This window comes from Schistocerca gregaria, chromosome 5, assembly GCF_023897955.1.
Source record: "Schistocerca gregaria isolate iqSchGreg1 chromosome 5, iqSchGreg1.2, whole genome shotgun sequence".
NCBI lineage: Eukaryota > Metazoa > Arthropoda > Insecta > Orthoptera > Acrididae > Schistocerca > Schistocerca gregaria.
The window spans coordinates 486,759,143-486,780,535 of record NC_064924.1 but is presented as its reverse complement, the minus strand read 5'-3'; the positions used below and the strand labels follow the sequence as shown (position 1 = coordinate 486,780,535).

At 37.9% G+C, this 21,393-nt stretch overlaps 1 protein-coding gene across 4 annotated transcripts in view; it reads right to left on the bottom strand.

Moving 5' to 3' along the window:
• LOC126272134 (probable phosphorylase b kinase regulatory subunit beta) overlaps nt 1-21,393 on the bottom strand; it is a 154,438-nt gene that overhangs the window by 58,548 nt on the left and 74,497 nt on the right. For all 4 annotated transcript variants that reach the window (XM_049974738.1, XM_049974740.1, XM_049974739.1 and 1 more), the window contains 3 exons: nt 9,524-9,639; nt 9,249-9,394; nt 7,370-7,502 (listed from right to left, as the gene is read on the bottom strand). In XM_049974738.1, coding sequence (XP_049830695.1) covers nt 7,370-7,502; nt 9,249-9,394; nt 9,524-9,639 — 395 coding nt within the window. The remainder of the gene's footprint in view (nt 1-7,369; nt 7,503-9,248; nt 9,395-9,523; nt 9,640-21,393) is intronic.

Here is a 21,393-nt window from a genome sequence, read left to right as displayed (position 1 = left end):
AACGTTAAAGCTGTCAAGAAAATTGTTTTGGAAAATCATTGTATTACCTTACGAGAAGTTGCTGAGGATGTCAGCATATCAGTTGGCTCATGTAATGCAAATTTTTTTGATGTTTTGGGCATAAGACATGTTTCAGCGAAGTTTGTTCCAAAACTTCTCAATTTTGATCAAAAGAACTGATGCAGGTTCATCACTCAGGAGCACTTGAATGACATTAATAGCGATTCTCGTTTGATCAAAAGGATCATAACTGGTGACGGAATGTGGGTTTATGGTTATGATGTTGAAACCAAAGCCCAATCATCCCAACTGAAGCATCCCAGAAAACCAGGACAGAAAAAAGCACACCAAGTTCGATGAAATGTCTAAGTTTTGCTCCTGTTTTTTTCAATTAGAGTGCATCATGAATTTTTGCCTCAAGGTTGTATGGTCAATAATGGATATTAACTTGTCATTATGTACTGTTTGTGAGAAGCAGTACACAAAAATATCCAGAATTGTGGAAAAACAAATCCTGGATTTTGCATCACGACAATGCACCACTAATTCATCATTGCTAGTGACATATTCGTTTTTTTTTTTTTTTTTTTTTTTTTTTTTTTTTTTTTTTTTTTTTTTTTTTTTTTTTGCTAAAAACAACACTACAATCATGCCTCAGCCACCATATACACCGGGTTTGCTCCTATGAAAAGATGAATATTTTCAGTGACTGAGGAAATAAAAATTGCATTGCTGGAAGTACTCAAGGCTGTACCAAAAAGTGCTTATGAGAAGAGCTTCATGGATTGGAAGAAGTGTTGGCACAAGTGTATTGTATCTGAGGGGGTTTACTTTGAAGGGGATAACATGAATATTGATGAATAAATAAATATGTTTTCATAAAAATATAGAGCCACCTTGTGATTCCGTAGATTTTTAAGATATTACACTCAGGGCTTCTTCTCTTCAACCTACATGTTTTTGGAGATTTGTGGATGTTATTTTTATTGTTTGGCCACACAGAATGGAAGTTCTTAATTGGTTTTTAGATCATTTTAACTGTCTTCATCCAGACATCAAATTTTTGATGAAAATTGAAAAAGATGGCAAATTACCTTTCTTGGATGTTCTAATACATAAAAAAGAAAATGGTGCCTTGGGACATGGTGTATACTGTAAACCCACACAGACTGCTGTCTTCATTCTATTAGTTGTCATCCACCACATCAGTGCATGAGAGTTCTACATACATTAGTCAAGAGAGCTTATGCCATTTCTGATTCCGAAAATTTGACACAGGGACTGTCTTCAAGCTCAACGGATATACCGATCATCAAATTAATCGTGATTTTCAGTTTAGTGAACCAGCACTGGACACTAGTAAATCAGCAGCTTTTCTACCCTTCGCTGGAAGTATTTCTTCAAAAATTTCTAGAATTCTCAGGAAATATGATATTAAAAGTGTTCTTGTGTCTTTGGCCGAGACTAGAGCCTTGTTCGTGTTTGTTAAAGATGATTTGTGATTGAGAAAGCTTGGAGTTTATAAAATTCCCTGACCTTGAGGAAAGGCCTACATTGGACAATTAGCATTGTTCATGACCAATGTGTAGAACATCAGTGTCACATACATTTGCTCCAGCCTGAAAAATCTATTGTCACTGACCATTGTCTCAATGAAGGGCATAAAACTTCATTTAAATAGAGGTAAATTGTTGTTGGGATTGTGTGCTCAAGAAATCCATTGAAATACGATTATCTGATAACATTATTAACAGAGATAAAGGTTTTCCTTTAAGCAAGATATGAAACAAGATTTTATCTGATATGATACAACAACGGTCTGGTTTTCGACCCGCTACACCTTAATTTGTGACTTATCACTTTCACCAATTTCTACCGCCAGCAGCACTGTAATTTTTCGCTTCGCAGGGGGCAGCTCTTCCACTTCTTGTGCAGGCACAGTGGCCTGTACCCGACGTATAAAGGAGCCACCGTTTCTGATGTTCATTCAGTTGTAGTGTGATTTGGTACTCAGCGATTGCACCTGAAGATGGCGGCCAGACGGATTACCAAAATATCATGCATTAAAGATGATCATATCTGGCAGTATACCCGTGAAGAGCATAAACATATAAAGTCACCTTACTTTTTGAAAACACCTCACTAATATTCTCATAAAATTTTCATCTATACATAAGATAATACTTAAATTATGTATTCTCTCTCCAAATCAATAAAAGATGAATACCAGCAATGAAAGAAGAGTGATGCTTAAAAATATATGAAAATGTATTCAATAATAGAGAAGAAAATCTGGGTTACGTGGTTGCTGTACCCAGCACTACTAAAACAAGTCTTCATACTTCCAATGATAATTATTGTTGTTTTTATGGTATTCAGAGTAAAGACTGGTTTGATACTGTTTTTCATGCTAGTCTATCCTGTGCACACCTTTACATCTCTGCATAACTACCTGGCAAGTATGTGCCCAATCAGCATTTCGTTCATGTGGCAGCATGTGTGAGAGAGAGGATGTATAAACTTTGGCACAGCTTGGCAGAAGTTGCTGAAGATGATCAACACTACCTTGCCTAATGACACAGATATTTGTGTGGCCTGCATATCCAAGTGGAAACCACACACAAGTGCAAAGGCCACAAAGTAGCAGTATACACAGGCTCAATGTTGTTCTATAGGCCTTGTACTGTGTTGTGACATAGCTAATCCTAATATTTCCCTGGCCATGTGGAAGGGGCCTTATCTCTGTTAGACTGCAACCACTGAGTGCTCACCCACTTGGAAACAAGTAAGATGCAGCCACATAAATAGTGAATGATGGGAAAGAACTGCTACTCATCATGTGAACACATTGCTGTACTGCTTACTTTAGTCAACTTCGGGACTCCCACTCACACTTCCCTTCATCACTAGAATAACATTTCCATGATGCTTCAAGTTGTGTGCTATCGTGCAGTTTCTTCTTTTAAAAACTCGTGCTATAAATTTCTTTTCTCCATAGTACAATGCAATACCTCCTCATTAGTTGTCCAATTTACCCACATAATATTCAGTATTCTCCTGTAGCACAACATTTCAAAAGCTTCTATTCTCTTATTGATTGAATTACTTATCATCCATGTTTCACTTATTTACAAAGCTGCATTACAGACAAATACCTTCACAACCAAATTCCTAACATTTAATTTATACACTATGTTACTGAATTTCTCTTTCTCAGTAATGTTTTTCTTGCTATGCACAATCTGTATATTATATCCTCTCTACGTTGGCCACTGTGACTTAGTCTGCTGCCCAAATAATGAAACACACTGACTACTTTTAGTGTCTCATTTCCTAATCTAATTCCCTCAGCACCATCTGATTTAATTTGTCAACATGCCATTGCTTTTTACTTTGGCTGATTTTCTTCTTATAAATTTCTTTCAAGACACTGTTCATTTCGATCAAATTTTCTTCCAAGTCATTAGCAGCATCTGACAGAATTACGGTCTGCAGTGTCATCAACAAATCTCAAAGTTTTAATTTATTCTCCCTGAATTTTAGCTTTCTTTACAAATGTCTCTTGGTTTCCTTCAAAGCTTGCATAATGTATAGATTGAATGTCTTCAGGCATAAGCTAAAATTCTGTCTCACTACCTCCTTGACTATTGTTTCCCTTTCATGTCCTTCAACTCTTATAACTGCAGTCTGATTTATGTAAAACTTCCAGATAACCTTTCACTCCCTAAATCTTATCTCCGCCATCTTCAGAATATCAAAGCATATATTCCAATGAACACTGCCAAAAGCTTTCTCTAAATTTATAAATCCTATAAACACAAGTTTGCAGGATTTTATTTCTTGAGCCTATATTCTAAGGTAAGTCAAAGGATCGACATTACCCAGCATGTTCCCACATTTCTCCAGAGACCAAACTGATCTTACGCAAGTTTGGTTTCTACCAGTTTTTCATTTTTCTGTAGATAATTTGCGTAATTATTTTCCAATCACAATTTATTACACTCAGGGGTCATTAATGTTCAAACCTGTCAGTAACTGCCTTTGTCAGAATTGGAATAACTATTATCATTCCATAAATATTTATTGGTGAATAAACATCAATTGAGAAGTAAAACATTAATGAAAATTCCTGGATGGAGTAATACACAAAATAAGGTTCAAATGGTTCAAATGGCTCTGAGCCCTATGGGACTTAACATCTGAGGTCATTAGTCTCCTAGAAATTAAAACTACTTAAACCTAACTAACCTAAGGACATCACACACATCCATGTCCGAGGCAGGATTCGAACCTGTGACCATAGCGGTTGCGCGGTTCCGGACTGAAGCACCTAGAACAGCTCGGCCACCACGGACGGCACAAAATAAGGGAAAGGCAACCATTCAGCCAAAGTGGATCAAAGCATGGGCACAGTAATACATGACAGAATACAGCACTCACACCAGCTTTCAAGCACTAGCTATTCTACTGGCAATAGTACACACATTCATGCACACAACTGCACAGACATCCAAACACACACTCCTGTGGCCACAGCAAGACTGTTAAAGTTAAAGCAAACCAGTGTATATTCAAAGAAAAGAAGCTAATAAAAAACTATATAAAAATATAACAACTAAAAAGATGTACCCAAATGGATAATTTGAAAACTTATTTCACTTGTATACAGACAATAATAATCTTATCCGTTAGTGTGGAAGCTATGAATGATTAATCCTATCTGTTAATGTGGGAACTATGAATGAAATTGCTATTTTGATTAGCCGTAAGCAGAGTGCCAGTAAAACTGTTGGGATATCTTCAGTTTTGTAGCTCAGTTTGTTCTTTTGTACGTGTATCTGGTTGAATTTTAAAATGACTTAACTTTTGATTTTTTTTCTAGAATTTTTATTTTTTTCCTTTCTTTGCAAGATGAAGGATTTTGAATTTATCACAAATGTTTTGGGATGTGAGTTCGTTGTATTTGAGATTGTTATATCCGTGAGTAAAGCCAAGTCTGAAGTACATAGTTAATAACAAAACGGGCAACTGTTAATAATAAAAGAGACAACAGTCAGGTCTTTAGATGTGGCAAGAGGAGCCAGAGACTCTGTAGTGGGCTGGCCGACACTGGGCTGATGAGTGGCTGGATTTGATAACAAGTTAAAAGCTACAAAAGCACAAAGAGGGTTGATGCACTTCTGACAATGGGATCCTTGATAAGGATTGGACTTAAAGTTAATATACAAACAGCACTTCTGTTTAGACAGAGAGAGAGAGAGAGAGAGAGAGATAAGAGCATAGGATAAGAGTGAAAAAGAGAGAGGGCCTTCTGGTGGGGACAGTGCTACATTGTGAGAAGCCAATGCAGGGCTTAGGACGCAGTGTGTGACCATATTAAGAGAGGCATCTCCACCCCACCGCCCACCCTCTGAAGAACCACTGGAGAATAGTGTAAATTTACAGCCAATAAGGAGGCAAGTAGCTCTTGACATTACGTCATGGCAATAGATGGCGGGGCAAAGGATAAAAGTGAACAAAACTCAGCAGTAGGACACTCCGAGGAGAAGAGATCGGCAGGATAGCACTAGAGAGAAGTTGAGGATACTCTGACACGAAGTGCTGCAGGCAAGCAGCTGTTTTCAGTGTACAGAATATGCAGACATTATAATATTTAACACTGAATGAGTGCAGGGAGTTGAGTGTAGCACACAATGTAGTAGAAAAGTAGACTGTGTAGGTGGGTGGGCGGAGGGGTGGGTGGAAGATAGAACAGTAGAACAGAAAGAGAGAAAGAAAGGGAGGGAGGGAGACTGCAAAGAGGGAAGTGTGATTTTAAATTAACAGGATGAGGGGGACAGGGTGGGGGTAGGGGGTAGTGGTTGAGAAAGGTGTGGCCCAGGAGCTATCAGAGTTTGAGGCCAGGAGGATTATGGAGCCAAACAATGTGTTGCAAGGACCGTTCTCATTAACATAATTTAGAGAAGCTGCTACTGGACAGGAGAAGCACTAATATTGAGCATGCTGTACTCAGTAATATGTTCTCTTAATAAGAGGTCAATTGTGTCCTTAGCCACAGTTGGGCTGTAACTTTGTGTTTGACTGGGAATAAGAAGGAGTAGAAGACTCAATCCTATGATCTTCAAATACAGTACTAATGATGTGTTGTTTGTAACAATCTTGTCAGTTAGATAATACAGGCATGACACAGCAAATTCACATGAAATGGAACGAGCATGTAAGGTTGTTTGTAGGGAAGGCTAATGTTCAACTTCAGTTTATTGGGAAAATTCTAGGAAACGTTTAGCTCATCTATAAAGGAGACTACATACAGAACAGTCATATGAACCATACTTGAATACTGCTCTACTGTTTGGGATCACCACCAGGTCGGTTTACAGAAAGGTACTGAAGCAATTCACAGGTGTGCTGCTACGTTTGTTACTGGTAGTTTCAATCACTGTGTGAGTATTACAGAAATGCTATGTGAACTCAAATGGGAATTTCTTGGAGGGAAGAAGTTATTCTTATCAAGAGGAAGTCTAGAGAACCAGCATTTGTGACAGATTGCAGAACAGTTATATTGCCATCAACATACAACATGTGTAATGACTGCAAAGGCAAGATAATGAAAATCAGGGCTTGTATGGAACAAATAAGAGTATAGACAGTTGTTTTTGCCTTGCTCCAGTTACAAACAGAACAGAAAAGGAATGATTAGCTGCTGTAGAAAATGGGCATGTGGAGCATGTACATAGATGTAGACGTAGCTGATTGGTGGTCGTGCCCACAAGCTGGGCAGACATGACAGCAGGGTTGGTATACAACAGGAATGCTTCCACCAGAGGTGCTGCCTCTATTATGAAAGGATCTGCCTATAATAGGATTGGAATATGATATGCTATGATATATAGAACAGGTCTTCCACCTGGTCTCCCACAGGAACATGACTCATATGACATGGAGGAGTGTTTCATAAAGATGGACAAGAATATTTCATAGGTAAACTGGGTGGCGGAAACCACTTTTGGGGAGGTAAGAAGAACAATGGGAGCAATGTTCCTTATTTCTGTACAAAATAATGAGAAGTTACAGCCCTGTTGAAGGTTGTGTCTGCATCTGCAACACCGGGACAATGTAGCTGTGTGTGTGTGTGTGTGTGTGTGTGTGTGTGTGTGTGTGTGTGTGTGTGTGTGTAATGGGGCAGTGCATTTTTATGTTGATTAGTAAGCTCCAAAGAAGGGTACTGTCTAAGACTCAGCAATATTTTAAGTTTTTTCGTGCCTGCTCAAAGCTCAGTGTCTTAACTGCATGGATAGTAGATACCTTTACTCACTACATTATTTAAAAGCTCTCATTGTTTACTGTTAACATGTTGGAATTGACAAACCTGTTGCACCATTAAATTCATAATTTGGACCTTCTCTCTTCAACAAGAGTCCAAAAAGCTGGGCTCTTCCATGCAGTCCTTCTGTGCTTCTAAGAACATCTAGAATTTCCCAAGTTGGTTTATTCCACAAGACCTTAAATTAATAAAATGTACATTCGGTATAAGAAAATTAATTTTTTCATGCGCGCGCGCGCACACACACACACACACACACACACACACACACCAGCACAGCACAGCAATGGGATACATCTTAATTGAATATATACAGGATTTGTTTCTGGCCACTGAACAGTTTGCAGTTATGTGATTTTTAAAACCATACCATCTAAAACAAAAAACAATTATATTTGAAGAACAGCTTTCCCATGTGATTGTAATAAATACAACAAATGTACTTAACAATATGTGACAATATAAGCATATCTGAATTTACTTAGTTTGCCAAAATACAAGACAGAGATTTTACTATTAAAATGTTTCTTTGAGTCATGGATGATGAGATTATATTATGTTGCTCTGAAGTAGTTTGTGGCTTCAACCCACATACAGGATCCGGAACAAATTTTCACTCTGCAGCAGAGTATGCACTGATTTGAAACTTCTTGGCAAATTAAAACAATATTCTGGAGCGGGACTTGAAACTGGGACCCTTGTTTTTCACATTCAAATGCTTTATTAACTGAGCTATCCAAGCATGACTCACAACTCATCCTCACAGCTTTAACTCCACCAAACTTTGAATCATGCGTTGTGCTTGGACAGATCAGCCGGCAGAGCACTTGCATGTGAAGGTTCCAGGCATGGGTCCTGGTACAGTAAACAGTTTTAATCTCCAAGGAAGTCTTAGGTATAAGATGTTTGTGTGATGATAATCCAAATGTTCAGGAATGATGGAGAAGGGCAACTGCAACAATATGAAATAAGGACCTCATGTTCAAAAACAAGTGAGTTGAAAGTTCTGTGAGAAAATCTGTTTTGGGATGATTCCACTAGTTATACAATGTACTAAAATGATTTATTACATATGTAGTTACTAATATTGTAGGACTGGCAAATACCAACATGGTGGTGGACACTTTAAGACGTTGTGCCAGGAATCTCAAATGACACATTGGAGGTGATGTGATGTGTATGCAGATGTGGTCAATCCTAATGTAAAGGTCTGTAAGACTGCAATTTAGTCAATCAGTTTTAATTAAATGGTGTTGAATAATGGTTTAGAATTGGTAGAAACAAATATTGTGGATGAGCAAGCAAACGGAAAATGTACGGAAACTAACAAGTTAAATTAGTCCAAGTGTCCATGAAATGGAAAGAAAAGGAGAATTATTGTTAAACATTCTGTCGATGAAGAGATCTTTACAGACAGAGTAAAAGCTTAGACTGAGGATAGAAACTGGGTGTGACCTTTGAAAGAAAGAAAGCATTTTCATATTCACCTTAAACAATTTTTTTCATTTGAACTTCCATCCCCTTAAAAAGTGAGTCCAATGTCTTATCAACATTCCACCTCACTCAGTAATATTGGGGCAGCAGTTACATCCCTACCATTCACAGGAAATGTCTGCTTTCAACTTCTGCTGACAATGTGTTGTGTTGAATTTACGTGTGCTACATTACTGTATGCCTGACCCCCTGTTTCTCATTTATGTACTTTATTTAGTTGAAACCTGTTTCACAGAGACAAAATGATCAGAAGTCACAATAGTCATCCGTGAAGAGCCATCACCACAGATTTGCAGTGAAACTGTGTGTGGACATAGTCAATAATTGCTTAACAGAACCATACTCCCAAAATTTGTGAAAGATATCACACTTGATCTTTGTGCAAGTGACATTCTGCTATCACAAAATAGCTTGAACAATGGCCACTGACCTGATAGTTTCTTCTGTCTTCATCATAAGCAACAGCCCTTGGGACATCTGTTAGGCTCTGATAACCAATGTAATCATGTTCAAGCTGTTTAAATGGTTCAAAAACCATTTCAGTGGTTTCTACAGTGTTCATGAAATCAAGATGTTCTGGAAAACAAGTTTTCTGATTCAAGCATAATTCAATAAAAATGAAAATAAAGTTATATGACATCACCATACAATTGTTACTGTACTGTCTACTGTAAGCTTAATAACACAGAAGTTGTAGCAACTTACCGATGCATGAGGAAGAAATTAAATTCTGTAACCTCCCTATTCTCACTTTCATTCCATCACAGAATCCTTTTTTCAGCATGGCAAGCAAATCTAGCATCTCTGTAAACTGTGGATCCCTTCAATCAACAGAATATTTTGTAATATATCATATATACAGTAGAACAAAGAAAAACAACTATGATAAAGAAGAATTACAATGAAATTATACAATGATTTGAATGGATGAACACATAATTTCCATACAGATCCAACCATCTCTACATTTCAGAATGTAATTTCGTATTCTGGTGCAAAATCTATAATAGGTTGTCAGTGAACATCAAGTAGGAAATTGAAACTCCCCAAATATTTAAAAACACAGTGAAAGAATATTTCATAAGCCACTTCTTCTAAAATTTATCATAACAACTAGACTCAAGAATGTACATTCTATTTAACTTTAATATCTGTGTTCGATAAATCCTGACTTTGCCAGTATGTAGACAACTTACAGTGATCTGTGTGAGCTTCATATATGCTCCATTTGAAGATTTAGATAAAAACTGCAGTTAAATCACACAGGAGAACTAGGAACAGTCAAGTTTTCCAATAAAGCTGCTTTTCTTCTACCATAAACTCTGTCAGTGAAGAAGCAATACCGTGTAACTAACAAATAGTTGGTTTTGGTTTTTCAGTCAGTTAATATCCTTGACTCTTAATGCATCTGCTCTTACTGCCAGAATGCCAAATTTTTAACTACTAAAAAGAAATGAACAAAACAATACTGCGTATGTGATACAGTGAAAAAACTAGATGAAAATATTGTGTAACTGCAAAAGAATGAAATACTGCATAACTAGTGGGTTTTGGAAATGGTAAATAATACTGTGTAAATGCAAAAGCACATGCAGCCACAACACTTGTTGTTGCTTACTATGTATGTCTTAGGGTTCAGAAATTGTTCCTTTGTTGTAGCTTCAGTTCATGAAAATGGACAGCATTGTACAAGATCATCTTTCTACTGAGGAAAGAATTGTTTCTTGGCAGAAATTAACATATGAAAGGGGAGATTCCTGTTGGAAAGTGATAGGCACCAGTATAAAAATTGTTTTACTATGACAATGAATCAAATATAAACTGGAAATTTTAATTTGCACACCTTTCTGTAAATGGAGAGTAGTTGCTTCATTTCCAGTGACTGTTTTCGTGCCATTTCTTTAGACAGCATCACAATATCAGAGCAAGTGGTACTGTCACCTGTTGCACAACACATTCTATTTACGTTTCTCACAACAAAGGGCATAAACCAAGGAAAAATTTTGAAAAGACTTGCAACATAATTCAGGGACAACAGCCTGGGAAAGGATTAAGTGTACACATGCTATAAACAGTTTAGCAGTTTTTTGAGGATGAGAAACAGTTGACAAAGAAGCACACCAATGTTGCCCAATGGCCAGGACAGCCGAGAAAATAACATTTGCTGAATTTGCTACTGAGGTTGGCACAACAGGCGCTGACTTCAGATTTCAGAAAATGTCTGCAAGGTGGTTCCATTGTCTTCTCATCATAGAGCACAAATTTTATCATCTCAAGGTGTGCAAACAGCTACCAAACTGAAGGGAAACATTTTTTTGCACTGGACTGTGACCTGCAATGGAATGTGGGTACACCACTACACCCTAGAATGCATTGTGTGTGTGTGTGTGTGTGTGTGTGAGAGAGAGAGAGAGAGAGAGAGAGAGAGAGAGAGAGAGAGAGAGAGAGAGAGAGAGACGGGGGGGGGGGGGGGGGGGGGGGAGAGAAAAGCAGCATGGAATTGTGCAAAACGAACAATTCTGCAGCTATCTAAGCCAAAAACCATCTCCCTAGGGGAAGATTCTTGCAACAGTCTCTTCTTTATTTTAAAGGAGTTCTTCTCATTGATATTCTTCGTGAATGTTGTATGGTGAACACTGCATACTACTGCAAACTTTGGACCAAGTATTTGATCACAAAAGGCACAAGTTTCCAACCCTGAACAACAACTGACCCCACACAGTTGCCTGAGCTCAATTAAAAGAGTAAGAATTGTTCTCGACCACACTAGAACTTTCTCTCTACAGTTTGCACTTATTGCCCTGTGATTTTCATTTGTTTGCGCCACTAAAGAAAGGAATTGGAAGACCCAGATTTGACATTGATTGTATTGTCAAAGTGTTCATGTGCAACTGGCTGCTGTTTTAGCCATGCTCATTTTCGAAAATAGGATCAAGAAACTATCTATCTGATAGGATAAACATGTTTCCCATTCAGGAGACCATACAGAAAATAAGTTTGGGTATATGTGTTTTTCTGAAGCTTAAGTAAATATATAAAAGATCCAGTTTATATTTGATTCGCTCTCATGTTTACCTTGCGTTAGCTACAATCCACATAGCACCACACCTGCTTTATCGTGATATAAATCAGAACACCTAAAAATTATGTTAGAGCATCTTACTACTCATTTTTCCAAAGCATGGTATTATTTTATGGGGAAACTCCACTTGTGTGCATGATATACTATTGCTGCAAAAGAAAGCTATTAGGATAATTACAGGCTCACCATACAAGGCTCGTTGTAAACCTTTGTTTACTCAACAAACAATCATGACAGTAATAAACCTATATATTTTTATGTTTTAATCTACACAAAAAAGAACTTACCTAACGTAGAACGCAGGGCAAATATACATTGTTACAGAACTAGGACAAACAGCTCTATCTATACGCCCTACCACAGACTGTCAAAATCAGTTAACAGTTATGAACTTATGGGCCACAAATTATTTTACAAACTTCCACAAGCTATACAAAATTTTCCAGAGCAAAAATACAAACAAACACTTTATGACTGGTTAGTTGTAAACCCATTCTACAATATAAAGGATTTCATGACCTGTGATATTAAACTGTAACGTTCTTAACAATTTTGTTCTTTTATAGCGTGTACTGTACTGTATTGTATTATGTGTATGACTTTGTCTATTGCTGTAATGGCTTAAAGACAATAAAATTATTATTATTATTATTATTATTATTACCAAACATAACTCATTTTATATTTTAGTCATTTCTGCCCAAGATTTTTAAAACCCACTTAATTGTAGGATCTCCTGCTAAAGCAGAATAAACAACAGGTGAGAATAGCAGTAACTATGAAGTTACATGCACAGAAGAAGAATTATTTCTTTTATGTGGTTCTCAGTCACTTTTCTTGGACCATGATCTGGTAGTTTTATTGTTATTATTATTATTAATAATCTTACTAATATTATCACTATTGTAAATACATGAATTTGAGCTTCAACTCTGATCTTCTTAAATTGATTTACAATTTTTTTTGATCTAGAAACTTTGCTGGGTATATTCCAAAGATGCTCAAATGATACAGCAGTTGTTGTTACCACTGTAGTTAAGAGTACTTCTTCTACACTCATCATTGCTACAGTACTTCGCCACACTCCTCATTGCTACACAAAGGTGCTGATTGTAGACCAGAAAATTCAGTTAACTTATTGGAGGGTGACGGAAGCAAGGATATTTTAAGTAAAGGCCAATCTCGTATAGTGAAAAGAAAAAAATGAATATCTATAACTTTCTGTGCGAGCTCTGATTTCCCTCATTTTATTATGGTGATCATTTCTCCCTATCTAGGCTGGTGTCAACAAAATATTTTCACATTTGGAGGAGAAAGTTGGTGATTTAAATTTCATGGGAAGATTCTGCCGCAATGAAAAATGACTTTGTTTTAATGATATCCACCCCGAATCCTGTATATTTCAGTGACACTTTCTCTCCTATTTCGTGATAATATTAAACATGCTGCCAATCTCTGAACTTTTCCGATGTACTCCCTTTTTCCTATATGGTAAGGATCCCACACTGTGCAGCAGCATTCTAAAAGTGAATGGACAAGTGTAATGTAGGCAGTCTCTTTAGTACATCTGTTACATTTTATAAGTGTCTTGCCAATAAAACACAGTCTTCGGTTTGCCCTTCCCACAACATTTGCTATATGTTCTTTCCAATTTAAGTTGTTTGTAATAGTAATTCTTAGGTATTTAGTTGAATTTACGGCCTTTAGGTTTGACTGATTTATTATTTATCTGAAGTTTAACGGATTCCTTTTAGCACTCACATGGACGACCTCACACTTTTCAATATTTAGGGTCAACTTAGAAATCTTCTGTTCGTAAACATCATGTGGCAACAGCATGGAGATGGCTTTTCCTTTGTCCACTGGTAAGACCACCATGTGCCAAGCAGATTATATGGTCAGTAAAATTGATGCACCCATGTATGATTTGGCAATACATCTTGCCTCTCTACTGAGACCTTTAGTGCGTTAGTGTGCGCATCATGTTCACAGCTCTGCTGACTTTATCAATACGCAAGTCACCTCAACTCAGTGAAACTGACTTACTAATGAGCTTCGATATCATCTCACTTTTTCACTAAGGTTCCTTGTCACTCATGAACAATAAGTTCACAGCTGATATAACACCACTTTTTCATCATGTCTTTTCCTCAACTTACTTTTTATTTAAAAACAAATATTCTGAACATACAGATGGTGTTGCCATGTGCAGTCCTCTCTCCCCTCTGGTAGCAAACTCTTTTATGGAAGACTTTGAGGAAAGGGCACTTGATTTGGCAGAACTTGCAGAAACTGAGCATCTTCTCACAATATGTAGATGACACTCTTGTAGTGTGGCCCCCTGGTGAAGAAGAACTGTCACGCTTCTTGCAACATCTGAATTCAATCCACACGAAGATCCAGTTTACGATGGAAATGGAGAAGGATGGTTGCTTACCATATTTGGGCATCTTGGTTACTGTGAGAGTGGATGGGTCATTAGGGCATTCTGTCTACCACAAGCCCACACATACAGACCTTTATCTGCTAGCATCAATATGCTATCACCCTTCATAAACTACTGGTGTCCTTAGAATGTTGGTGCACCAGGATCATGTTGCTTCTGATGGACACAGCCTCACAGAGGAGCTAGAATATCTACAGTTGGTGTTCATAGATAATGGTTACTCTCCACATCAGATTAGCAGAGCGCTAAGGAGGAAGAAATGTGACCACCCACAACATCAAGAACATAAGAAGCCATGCAAGTCCATGGCATCCCTTCCATATGTCAGCAACCTTTCATCTAAAGTAGGCAGGATCAAGTTAAAGTAATCTTCCAGCCACTGGTAAAGATTATTGCCCTTCTTGGTTCAGTAAAGGATGATCTGGATCTGTGAAAGGCTGGGATTTACAAAACTTCTTGCTAGTGTGGCAAAGCTTACGTAGGTCAGACAATACGCACAGCACATAAAATGTGCATTGAACATGAGGACCACACTTGCCTTTCACAGTCCAATAAGTTGGCTGTAATGGAGTATTGTATTACCTCAGGACACACCATGGATTATTCTACCACAAAAATCTTGGCCCCGGCGAGATTCTTTTGGGATTCAGTAATTAAAGAATCTGTGGAAATACGTCTAGCACAAAATCTTATAATTTGTGAAGGCAGCTTTCAACTGGACAAGGCTTGGAACCCGGTGATCTCTTTAATTTCTTCTGAGAGAAAACATTTTATTCATAATGATGCATCAGACTTTTGTTTTCAGTGAAGTGAACATGCACTCCATCAGAGGGCGGACACGTAGTTTCACCTTTACACATGTGCCTGCGTGTCACAGGTGGAAAAGTATTTTCATAGGATGCAGATTTTGATAGAGGACGCTCCTCTGACAGCTGCTAATGTGCACCAGCCACAACATCAAGAACATTTTTTGCTATAAATCTGACACTATGAACTAGCAGTCTCCAGTGGCAGACACTCACCTGAAGGTGGTTGGACAGTTGCCAGCTGAAATATTGTGGCAAGAAGTCAGCATGATCTAGCTGCTATCCCAAAACCTCGTAGAATATTCACTACTTCAGGAAAACTTCGAGAAGCAAACCTAACATTGTGATATTGGGAGACAGAAAGACAAAAAAAGAAGGACAAAAGTGTTGAAGTTTAAAGAACACTGTATTTGTGAATGGAACAGGATTGGAGGGATCAGCCAGTGGTACCGAAAGTACACTCCACCACACAATAATAGGTGGCTTGTGGAATATGATGTAGATGTAGATGAAAAGCAAAGAAGAATTTCAAGCAAATAGTAAATAGCAACATAGCAAGGATTGAAATGCAGTCAGTATAGGAAAGAAACATAAAGCATTTCATATGTTGTTTCATGAGAGAACGGAGGAAGAAAGTAAGGAACACACTTGAGAAGTTGAAAATGCCTAAGAGAGTGGTGGCAGGTGAAAAGAAAACAATTATGGAAGAGTGGACAGAAATCAAGGAAAACGACAGTGAGGGGAGTAAGATGGTCTTCCATGGAATGGGTAAGGCTCAAAAGAAAGGCATGGTGGAAAAAGTCAGAATGATTAATAAAGAAGGAAAGGAAGCTGAGAATGTAAGGAAATCAGGGAGGTGTGGAAGGAATATTTTGAAGAGTCACTAAGCCTCCATCGAAATATCGAAAAGGAAAATGAGGAGCCAGGGAATGTAGAGGATGTCAAGATGGACCTAAATTGGACAGTTGTGAGGAAGGGATAAACACCATGGAGGGAGGAAACACACCCGGGCTGGATGAAGTAAGTGTGCAGAAAAAGAAAGCAGCTGACATTGCTGGAGTGCAGTAGCTCTGTTGGGTCATGAGACCACAATGGAAAAAAAAGTAGGGCACCTTAAGAATGGAAAAAGGGAATCATAGTTGCAATTTTTAGAAACAGTTTCCTGAAATTATGTCAAAATTATAGGGGGCGGGGTTACTTTGACATGTCACGCTCCCAAGATAGTTGAGAAGGTCCTGAAAATGGGTACTGAAGATAGTAGAAAAAGGAATGCAATGAAAGAATATAGAGTTAGACCAGGAAGGTTGACAATGGATCTAATTTTTAGTTTAAGCATGCTCCAACAGAGACACTACAAATATCATAAGAATTTAGTAATGGTTTTCCTGGACAATGATAAGGAGCAAGACCTTGAAAACTCTTCCAGAGAGGGGAACTAGAAGGCTGACTATGACAAGAATGAAGGAGGTGCATCAAGGAAGTCTGAGTTGTGTCAACACAATATGAGAGAAACAGAGTAGCAGATGGTGAAGCAGAGTAGTGAGTGCATTATCCCCACTGTTTCTCATCATGCTTACGGATGAGATAATGGAAGGAGTGTCAGCACAAATAGGAGATGAACTATGAAAGCAATGGTGCTTTCAGATGATTGAATGATGTGGCAAAATGGAGAAGGAGACGTACAAGAAAAATTAAATGTGTGGAAAGAAGTGGTGGGACAGTACGGATTGAAATTTAAGTCAAAGAAATGTGAAGTGTTGGGGGTGACAAAGAGATTAGTGAAAGGGGAAGGCAAGCAGAGTGCAAGAAGCCTGGTTGGAGTGAGGAAGTACCACCAAAAAGCAAGCACCTGTTATACCAAGCATATTATGCTCCAGTACCCAAGTGTGAACCAGAAATGTGGATAATGAAGAAAAGGTACATGAGCAGAATACAGGCTTGTGAACAGAAGTTTCAGTGAAGCAGGACAGGACTTATTAGAATGGATGGAGTAAGGTATCAGATGGTGAGATAAATAGTGAAAGAGAACCCCATGCAAGATACAACATAAAAGACAAGATGAAATGACAAAAGAAGGCAAGAGTCCTAGAGGAAGAACAAGAGACGATGTATCACTGGCCTGAGGAAATGTGTGATGAGAAAAGGGTAGGTCTGGAGCAGATAGGAGAGAGGAACATGATGGGAAAAAAAAGAAAGAAACAGGCAGAGGCTGGAAACTGTAGATGATGATGATGTGATTCCTGTAAAATAATAACAATATATAACATTGCTTATGTGCATGTTCCCAACAAGGGCAGAAGAGTGAAAGCACAGCAGCTTTAAAAATTTGTTTTCATTGCCTTTGATAATTTAAATGCAAAAGCAACAATATATTGTTTACCACAGCATGATGATAAAACATACTAATCAGTTAAGACAATTAAAAATCACAAATGGCTCAAATAGTATGCTCAGAGAAAATCTGTGGAAAGGACAATGAGAAGACATTTATAAAACATGCCTCACTAATAGGAAGGTCAACACCTTCTTAAACATATTCCTCAAGCACTTTCACTCCAATTTTCCACCAAGACACACAGAAGCAAAACTGATAAGAAGTAGAAAAATTATGGATAACATCTGGCATTAATATACCTTGTGCCATGAAGAGAGAGTTTTATATATAATTCAGAAAACACACTGTAATGAATCAACTGCAAAATTCTCCTATCCACTATGAAAAAGCTAAAAGCATATACTAAGCAAAGAAAATAATACACAGTTGAGAAAGAAAAAAAATTACATTAAGCACATAAAATAAAATACAGTACCACAAAAATGATAAGGAGCATTTTGAAACAAAGAATAATACTGCAAGTGAGATTCAGCTCCCTGACAACAGCTGTGGCAGAAACAATAACTCAACGAAGTTATCTGAAATCAAATTCAATGGAAACTCCTCACAAGTGCAGCAAGCAGATGAACTAATAATGAACAAACACATTTCCACCAGATTTACTCCAGCAAACATAGTGTATATGAGGGTTGTTTGGTAAGTCTGCTAAAAAAAGCAATGAAAAATGTTTGTTTCATAAGCACCTCAACTTACTTCTTGACATAGTCACCTATGAGGAATATACACTTGGTCTAGTGATCTCCAGCTTTTTTATCCCGTAGGCAAAATAGGTTCTTTCAAACTTTGCAAAACACTTATTGACTGCAACTATCATTTCCTTGTTTGATGAAAATTTCTAGACAGCAAGCCAAAGTTTCAAGTCAGGAAAGAGGAAGAAGTCACTTTGGGGCAAGTCTAGTGAATAGGGCAGATGAGGAACCAATTCTAAGCCCAATTCATGCACATTTTCCAGTGTTATTGCTGATGTATGGGATGGTGCATTATCTTGGTTAAACAATATTTTTTGCATGCCATCTTTGGTCTTTCTTCAGTCAACACAAGTTTCAAATGATCCAACAATGAAGCATAATAGTGCCCAGTTATGGTTCTGCACTTTTCTAAGTAATCTATGAAGATTATTCATTGGAATACAAAAAAACAATGGCTATCACCTTACCAGCTGACAAAATGGTCTTTGCCTTCTTTGGTGTCCTTTCACCAACATTAGTTCATTGTTTTGACTATCGTTTTGACTGTAGTGTGCAATGATGGACCCAAGTTTCATCAAGCCACAGATTGGCACAAGAAAGTCTTGTGGATTAAACATTGCCAGACATTGTGTTGAAACGTTGCACTGCGTGAGCTTTTGGTCAGCTGTGAGCAACTGCAGCATCCACCTCACATCTCGTCAATTCTCTGTGCAGGATATTATGCACTCACTCAGTTGAGATGCCTACAGTCTAAGCAATCTTATGACTTTATATTCAACAGTCTTCCATTACCATATCGTAGATTTTGTACATGGTTCCTCTGTGGTGATGTCAACTGGATGGACAAAGTTGGATTCACCTTCAGCACTTCTCTGACAACATTTAAATTCATTAATCCAAAAGTAAATGATCTTCAATGATGGTGCAGAGTCCATGCAAACCTCATCCAATTCTGTTTTGATTTGTGTGGCAGTCCAGCCCTTCAAACGAAAATGTTTAATAACATGACAAAACTCAGTTTTTCTCATTTAAATAGCAGTTGACACAGAGACCAATTTAGACAGCTGTCAATAATGAACTGTATGCTGCACACTGTTGAAATTCTTTATACAATCCTTGAAGTAATCAAGCTTACCAACTACGAAGGTGCAACAAAAACATTTCACTCTTTCATGGAAATTTACCACACACATCAAACCACCTTCATACTTCGAACAGACAGTTTCCAACATAAAACCATGAACAAGCCTACAAAATTATCTTTGTAATCAATATATGCTTACAGGTGCACTGAATGGTCACAGGTTTGTTTATTCCATGGGAGAGCATCATAGAGATACTGAAGAAACTGAACTGGCAGGCTCTTGAAGATAGATGTAAACTATAATGAGAAAGTCTGTTAGCAAAGTTCCAAGAACTGGCATTTAATAACAATTCCTATGTATCATTCACATACGGAGCATGAGGATAAGATTACAATAATTACTGCACACACAGAGGCATTCAAACCATTATTCTTCCAGTGGTCTATGTGTGAATGGAATTGGAAGAAACCCTAATATTTGGTACAGTGAGGCATTCCCTCTGCCATTCAGCTCACGGCGATTTGCAGAGAACAGATGTAGAGGAAGCAAAACATTATGATCTATTGCTCAACAGCGTGTTGGTCCACCTTTAGAATGGCATACACCTGTGATTTGCATGGTATGGTTTTGACAGGTCCTTGGTACGTTTCCTGAAGTATGTGCCACCAGATGTCTACACACATGTAATACAATTCCCATATATTAAGGGATAGTGAACTGCGGACATGTAAATGGACCTGGCACCTGCCACCATCCTAGATGTATTCCATCAGGTTTACATCAGGCAAATTTGGTGTCCAAACCATTGTCATGAATTCACCATCATGCTCCTCAAACCACTGTAATGTTTCTCATCAGACAGTTATCCTGCTAGACGATGGTATCGCTGACGAGAAAGACATAAGGCACAAAGGGATGCAAGTGATCCACAGTAATATTCATGTACTCCCAAGCTGTCATATACCTTCAATTATGATGAAAGGCCCCTAGGAAGCCCAGATGAATGTCATCCATGGCATACTGTAGAATGGCACAGATAAAGGTAATCCATGTAAGTATAAAGGAAATGCAGCAAAATTATAGAAATGAAGAACTAAAATGGATATTTACACTGGAAACTACATTGAAAAAAACATTCATAGAAGATGTTGAAAGTGACCCCCTGCAACATCAATACACAGCTGTGTACATCTAAGCATATTCAGATACACCCGGCATAAAGTTTGGATGTCAATGATGGCCACTTCATGGCTGCGTTGTCTTTCAGTTCCTGTATTATGTCTGGATTTGTTTCATAGACCTTGCTCTTCAAGTGTCTCCACAGGAAAAAATCACATGTTGTTAGGTCCGGTGAACATGATGGCCATAAATGTTTGCTGACAGTTTGTTCCTCAGTAAAGACATCATGGACTCGTCCCATGGATATCTTAGATCTGTAGCACGCAACCACGTTGAGGGTAGTGTCAAAAAATATCTGTTCAGTGATGCATGTTCCTGTTACACAATACCAAATGCTAATTTTCTCGTCCTTGAGAGGTTGTTGACACAATATTAGGTTTCTCTGTTGCCCAGTACCTCATGTTCTATGAATTCACACGACTAGAAAGATGAAACCATGCTTCGTCATTCATGATGTGACAGAAAGGATCTAAGGAACCATTGTTGACGTAATTCAAAAGATACATGCAGTAATTTGCACGTTTTTGACTGTTATCCTTCCATAACTCCTGTTCTACCATTCACGATAAAACTTAAAATTAAGACTTTTCAATACCCGCTGGCAACTCCTCCTACTCACATGGCTTGTGGGGCCAATTTGTGTGTAGACTTCTTTGGGCTCTGAATAATTCTTCAGTAAATGTCTGCAACAACTTCTGGTGTGCAAAATGAAGCAATTCTTCATCATTTTAAATTTTGCACAGATCTGTAAGTGCACCAGTTTTTAAACAGACTCCATATTTCTCTCTTCGCTGGTAGTCCACTATCCAGAAACTTGACTGCCAACATTTCACGAGTTTCCTTAATCGAACCTGTTTTCACATATGCTTCCACTATTTCAATTCCTTCTTCTA